Genomic DNA, 7,500 nt, shown 5'->3' on the forward strand with positions numbered 1-7,500 from the left:
TCTCTCTCTCTCTCTCTCTCTCTCTCTCTCTCTCTCTCTCTCTCCAGATCTGGAGGATCCCATAGTGACGGTGCACCAGAGTGTTGGGGAGGCGCGTGAGCAGTTCTACTACGAGCGCACGGTGTTCCTGCGCTGCACGGCCAACTCCAACCCGCCCGTGCGCTACAGCTGGAGGAGGGGCCGGGAGTACCTGTCGCAGGGCTCCGACAAGGGGGTGGAGATCTACGAACCCTTCTTCACCCAGGTAGGCCTGGGGCCCCGTGGATGAAGGGGTGGAGGGATGGATGAATGGGTAGATGGGTAGATGGATGGATGGATGAATGGATGGATATATGAATGAATGGATGGATGAAAGGGTAGATGGGTAGATGGATGGATGGATGAAAGGGTAGATGGGTAGATGGATGGATGGGTAGATGCTTGGATGGATGGATGGATGAATGGACGGAAGGTTAGATGGGTAGATAGATGGATGGGTAGATGCATGGATGGATGGATGGATGGATGGATGGAAGGGTAAATGTAAAGTAGGAGCCACTGATTATGTGCCATATTTTCTTTCCTGCACCATGCATGGGCCTTGCAAGGTCCATAGGGAAATAACTTGAATAACTCGTGGACAGACAGACACACAGACAGACAGATATCCTATATGAGTCTTTTCTATGTCGACCTTGAGCCAGCGTTACAGATAGCCTACTTGTATATTTGTAGGTAGGTGCGTACGTACTAGTTACGTAGATAGATGGATTTATGGACGTATACAGACAAACAGGTAGACAGACAGAAAGGCAGACAGATGGTTGACTGATTGATTTATCGATTTACTTTACAGATCCCAAGCTGGGACACTTCAGGTCCACTTGCTTGCATCTCCTATCTGAGATCATTCCTCCGCAAATTGCTTTTGATCGGTAGTGGTAGAGTTGCAAAACAAAAAATCAATTGGAGTAATGAATAGGGGAGTTTCTGAAGCCAGCTGGGAGTTGGGCTCTGGCTTGGAGGGGTTTTACGTTCCTACATGAAATACTAGGAAGACGCGGAAAGTGGATATGAGAATTAACATTTGAACAATACGTCAACTCCACATCACTCCAGGGGACTACCATTAAGCGTCAATGTTTGTCGCTTTTCGTACGGCAGCTAAATTAAATGCAATATTATGTAATGACAGTGTCACAAAATGTGATGAACACAAAATGATGTACAAATTGAGATTAAAAACTAACTGAGATCAATAGTGCCAGCTCAGTCATCACCAGGGACGATGCATTATACTGACTATAAAAGACAAGAGAAGCAAACTTGTGGCGGTGATAAAAGCATGATGTGGTCATGTAATGAAAACAGCAAGATACATGGCTTTCCTCAGGCTGTACATTTCCACGTATTAGTTAATACCTCGCTGCAAAAAAATCCTGACTCTAAATCAACGTTAAAAGGTCTGGGACATCCATTTTGTCTCCTAAACCCCCGGCTCCACTCACTACGCTGTTCTTGTGCTCTCCTTTCAGGCAATTTGTAGTAGCACTTTGACTGCAAAAGAACCCGCAATGCCTTTGTGTGAAGTGCAGTGCTGTTAGAACAGTGTGTAACGTGTCAATCTTTTTTTGTGCCTCAGAAAAAGCAAAAAATAAATAAATAAATAAAAGTGGGGCCCTTTTCTTTCTATGAAAGCCACCCACAATGCAGTAGCCATTAAGTCCTCTGCACTCCTCTGACTCTGTGGTGATGGTTGTGTCACAAGTCACCACCAGTGTGTCAGGGTGTGTGTGTGTGTGTGTGTGTGTGTGTGTGTGTGTGTGTGTGTGTGTGTGTGTGTGTGTGAGTGAGTGAGTGAGTGAGTGTGTGTGTGTGTGAGTGAGTGAGTGAGTGAGTGAGTGAGTGAGTGAGTGAGTGAGTGAGTGAGTGAGTGAGTGAGTGAGTGAGTGAGTGAGCGAGTGAGCGAGCGACTGTGCGTGCATGTGTGCATGTGCGTGCATGGGTGCGCACATGTGTGGCTGGTGACCACTGTTATGGCCATCCACGTCATCTGTCTCTTGTCTCGTAGTCAACTCAAGTCTCTGCTGCTTGATACGTTTGTTTGATGACACACTCACAGAAGTGATGACAGAAAGGCCAGCTGGTCTCAGTGACAATCTGAGAAATCTCAGTCAGCGTGTGCCCTGATTAGTCTCATCAATGGGGGCCAAGGGTTTTAATTAGTCACTAGATTTGTGGCGGCCAAATGATGACCTACTATGACGGCAAAATTCAGACAGAGATTGAGCAAGGAATAGGACCATAACCAAACAGTTTAACCCCTTAAGACACGGCATTATACATTAGCTGTTACTAGAATGGCAATGACCAAGTCGTAATGTATTACTAAAGGCCCCGTGCACTGTCATACTAGTGTCGTACTATAGTAGTTAACTTTCAATGTCTTTTACAGCGTGCCACAGGAGGTACGGCGTGCATGAAGGGGATAAATAACCAAAAACAGATTTGAAGACATTTCCAAGAGTTTTGAATGTCCTTATGCATGTCCTTACATATGCATGCATGCAGCATGATATATATAAGTATACTTTTTTACTAAAATGTCCAGCATACAGGGGTTGTACAAAATAATGGAAACACCTGTCATTTTAGAGTGAGAAGATACCTTTTGCATCAACAGTTAATCCTGCTGGATGTGGTTCATCCTTCTTAGCGGTATGCAGACATTACCTTGGATACTGTGGCTCTTTATACATCACAAAGACTTGCTGTCTAGGTCAAAGACGCAGCAGTTACACGCACACCAAGACTTTTTCCTTTTTGAACTTTGATATGTCACCCATAATGTTGTGTGCATTGCAAACTTTTGAGCAAAACTATGCTCTTACCCTGCTAATTGAATCTTCACACTTCACCTTACTGGTGCAATGTGCAATTAAAGATGATTGGCCAACAGGCTTGTCCTAGCCTGGGAACTCCCATACTGCCTTTAGTTCTACACAATCGTTGGATTAGGTCTGGTGTTAACCAGGCAAGGCTGGTCCACGTGAGTCATGAAACTCCCCACTCTAAAATGACAGGTGTTTCCATTATTTAGTCCAACCCCTGTATATTCTCAATGTTTAACAGTGTATGTTCAGTATGTAGGCCTAACTGTCTTTGCCTTAAAAAGAAAAAAAAATGCATGCTCTCGTAGTACAGTTATTAGCCCAGCACAAGAGTGTCCTTGAGAACAATAGAGTATTGACATTTATTACAGAGCAGACATGTCCTCCTGGAATAATCGGTTTAAAAATAGCCACAGACAGCAATGATAAGCTCCTAAGCAGCTTTTTGAACCGACTTTCAGCAGGGAAAGGAGCATTTGAATTTTGTAAATGTCACTACGAATTGTAAGACACCATTAATTTTGAACACAGAGCGAAAGATAGCCAAAACTGGAAAAGAAAACGTTAAAAAGTGGAATCCTTTGGCAGGTTTATTATGTATATAACTTAGCATTGAGTAAGTAGTTTTTACACACTATTATTAATGGGACTACAACTTCAATTAAGTTTGGGCATTCATACAATTGCTGCAGAACTTTTGATTGTCTAAAGCAAACATGAGCTTATGTAGCCAAGTAAAATATGCATATTTAAGAAAAATAAATTACTACACTTGAGATACTGAGACGTGCCAATAGCATCCCCCCTGATTGGACTAAGAGTTACAAGGATGGGGGCCCAGCCAAACAATACAACCGTGATTAAGGGCGGCAAATTTGGGAGAAGTTTGCACCTTTACATCAGAGCATTGGCCCATCAGTGGGGATGGAGAGAAGATGGGGTTTTAGTTTTGAACTTTTGTTGGCACCACTCTACGCATGAATCATACTGTGATGTGAGAGCAATGCATTGCAGCATCCAGAGACTAGCGTGCCAAAGGAATAATACAAAAAAAGGAACGGAAAATCATTTTCAATTTGTTGGCCCCAGAAAAAGGGCCTACAGCAATTTGGAACTAGCACCAAAACACACACCGAGAGACAAGCCATAAATCAGTATGTATTTTATAACAGGCATATGGGGCTACAAATGCAGAAAGTTTCTTTTGGGTGTACAGAGCAGATCAAGCATTTGAAAATTGGACGCAGTGGTACATGGACAAGAAGAAAAAAACGTTACAAGTTCGATGCGTCTGTCTGTCATGCAAGCTATCACAGCATTTACCTGTAGGCTGTTTAGTCTTATCCCAGATAATGTGTGATGTGCAAATATCAGATTGGATATCTGCATTTAAAAGAGCACATCAAAGCAGGTATTCAAGGATGGTATGCTGATCACACATCTGTTAAGCCTGCTTTGGCAATAATTTACTGTTAGATGTAGTTGTCCCAAGTAAAAAAAGAAAAAAAACAATACTTCAACAACTTTATTTTACCTTAACATAATATTCACGCATACAGACAACATCATGGAAACAAATCACCTCCACATCAGACAAACAAATCAGTAACACTTTGTGTAGACACTTCTATTGCTCCCCCTTTGGTGAGTATGACAGAAAGTATGTCAAGGAGGGACTGAAACAGAAATCCAAGACTAAGTATTTGCGTTACAGTTAGACAGATGAGGAGGCAGGAAGGGATGGAGAGAGAGAGAGAGAGAGAGAGAGAGAGAGAGAGAGAGAGAGAGAGAGAGAGAGAGAGAGAGAGAGATGAGAAAGCAACAGGAAAAAAAGGAGAAAGAGCAAAAGCACATTTTTTGGCATGAAGAGTTTTATCTGGTCCAGTGGGGAACACAGGATCTGACAGCTTCACAAAGACTGATTTTCAAACAGCAAACACCCTTAGACACCATGCAAGAGCGAGAGAGAGAGAGAGAGAGAGAGAGAGAGAGAGAGAGAGAGAGAGAGAGAGAGAGAGAGAGAGAGAGAGAGAGAGAGAGAGAGTACAGTGCGTGTGTGTGTGTGTGTGTGTGTGTGTGTGTGTGTGTGTGATACAGAGAGAGAGAGAGAGAGAGAGAGAGAGAGAGTGAACAGGAGAGAGAAAGAGAGAAAGAGAGACAGAGAAATGGAGAGAGAGCGAGAGAGAGAGAGATAAAGAGAGAGCGATAGAGAGAGATAAAGAGAGAGCGAGAGAGAGAGATAAAGACATAGAGAGACAGAGAGATAAAGACAGAGAGAGAGAGACAGAGAGATGGAGCAAGAGCGAGAGAGAGAGAGATAAAGAGAGAGAGAGAGAGAGAGAGAGAGAGAGAGAGAGAGAGAGAGAGAGAGATAAAGAGAGAGAAAGAGAGAGATAAAAAGAGAGAGAGAGAGAGACAGAGAGATGGAGCTAGAGCGAGAGAGAGATAAAGAGAGCGAGAGAGAGATATATAAAGGGAGAGTATTGAGGTGCAGGAGAGGCCCATAGAGGCCTAGTAAAGCCCAAAACACATTTGTGTAGGTAATTAGTCGGGAGGAACTCGCATCTGCCACAACCTCTGTGAGCCTCTCACTGCTCCTAGTCCTGAGGGACAGCCAGACACACAGAAACATCTCAGTGTCAGCGACAGGAAATAGAAGAAAAAAAGAACATACATACATCATATGTACACAACAACACACAGGCATGCATGAAGATTGTGTTGTATGTCATTGAAGGATGAAAAAACGTGCACTAACAGACACAAAAACATATGCACACACACCCACATGTAGAAGCACTGCAGGCATTGCTAGAGTGCTTGATTTTTTATTGTTGTTGGTTTGGTCGTGCATATGTTCTTTTGTTTCGGGTTTGTCTTCTTTTTTCTTCATTTGGCATCACTTCACTTCGCTTCAGTTTCTTTGGTATAGAGCAAAGTGACAGCACATGCATATATTCGCACACATACTGTATACAGACACACATTGTCATGACTGTCACTCCCTTCCTCCCCCGGCCCTTTAACTAAACATTGCTTAAACTGGAAGTAGCATGACTTAGTCGGATAGCTTACATGGAAGGAGTCACTTGACTCCCCATGCGACGGTTACAATATAGGGGGAAAAAAAACAAAACCCCATTGAGGACACTGCAGAGGAAGATGGCACCTTCTCACAAAGCACCCAGCCATTGCGTAAGCCCTCAGTGTAATCCAGGCATTTCTGCCAAGTCCTATCAGCAAGAGTGCAAACGTTTCGGAAGGAAGTGGAAGGGATAGCTTGTTAATTCAATGACGGGGCTTTGGAGAATGAGGAGCGCGGAACTGTGTGGGGATGCAACTGGGTAGACAGAGAAGGAGAAAGAGAAAGAGAAAGAGAAAGAGAAGGGGGCACAATAGTTTTTTTTAGTGGAGAGGTGCAGCAGTCAGAGTAAAAGTCAGAGTGAGTGCTGCGGAGGAGGAAGAAGGGGAAATGAGGTGAGCTGTCATCCTTTTAGCGTTAGCGTTAGCATACCAGTTAGCATTAGCTTTTTTAGCAAATTAATTTATTCAACACTTACAACCAAATACAACCTATAGAAGGCTGAATGAGTGTTAATTCAACAAAGAACTTTAAAAATAAATTAATAAAATAATTAATTAAAAAAGCACTGATGATCTCCACTGCACCTCTGTACCGACTTCATTTCCACAATAATAAAAAAGAATCCCTCGCAATAGAGGAAATGTGAAAATTCAGCATTTAAACAGATAGGGTTTTTGGTTGAAATGTCATCAAAAAATAGCACGGTGGACATAAAAGGCAGCAGGGAATCACCACTGCGGCAAGGTGAATTTCAGGCAAAATGACGAAACAGGAGTTTAATAAATAAAGCTCAGTCAGCATTTTTTTGTCCTCTTGCCCCCGCTAACCTCACCACCTCCCATTAAACACCGGCTCTGTTTGATCATAACGACTTTGTTGAATTTTTACTTTTACCTCAGCAGATCAGGGGTGAATTTCTCAAAACCAAAGTTGGTAACTACATTAACTACTTTGTTGTTTTCAATGCATTTTCCCATTGGCAACTACCGAAGTTGCTAACAGGCTAACAACTTCTCTTTTGAGAAACTCACCCCAGAAATTGGCCTCTTTCGTGAAAGACAAACAAAGCCTTTTTATCACTTGAACATAGACTTGATTGGAACTCTGACTGAAGCACATGATACTACAGTACGCGTTTAACTCGCTATCCCCTTCTGGGTGCGATTATTACACCAGTGTGGGGGGGTTTACTCTCACAAAAGACATGCTTACAGTGCAGCCTTTGAGGAAAGCCATGGAGATTTCGCTAGGGTAATACGATGCTAGAGGAATCACAATGCCGAATGAATGATAATTGTGTGGCATATTAGTGAAGGCATCGGTTCCACCCTAGTTCCTTTTCATCTGGCAGTGTTATACTGCTGTGGAAGCACGGCGTACACACACACACACGCACACACACGTGCACGCGCACACACACCTCCACTACACACACACACACACACACTACACACACACACACACACACACACATACACACAAACACACCACACACACACACACACACACACACACACACACACACACACACACACACACACACAC

The 7,500-nt window shown here is 43.2% G+C and overlaps 1 protein-coding gene across 1 annotated transcript in view; it reads left to right on the plus strand.

Annotated features, from left to right (window-relative positions):
• The window catches only part of mdga2a (MAM domain containing glycosylphosphatidylinositol anchor 2a), a 382,296-nt gene that overhangs the window by 161,819 nt on the left and 212,977 nt on the right, over nucleotides 1–7,500 (plus strand). Inside the window, exon 4 of the mRNA XM_063183630.1 lies at nucleotides 48–244. Coding sequence (XP_063039700.1) covers nucleotides 48–244 — 197 coding nt within the window. The remainder of the gene's footprint in view (nucleotides 1–47; nucleotides 245–7,500) is intronic.

This window comes from Engraulis encrasicolus, chromosome 19 (genome assembly GCF_034702125.1).
Source record: "Engraulis encrasicolus isolate BLACKSEA-1 chromosome 19, IST_EnEncr_1.0, whole genome shotgun sequence".
NCBI classification, from domain to species: domain Eukaryota; kingdom Metazoa; phylum Chordata; class Actinopteri; order Clupeiformes; family Engraulidae; genus Engraulis; species Engraulis encrasicolus.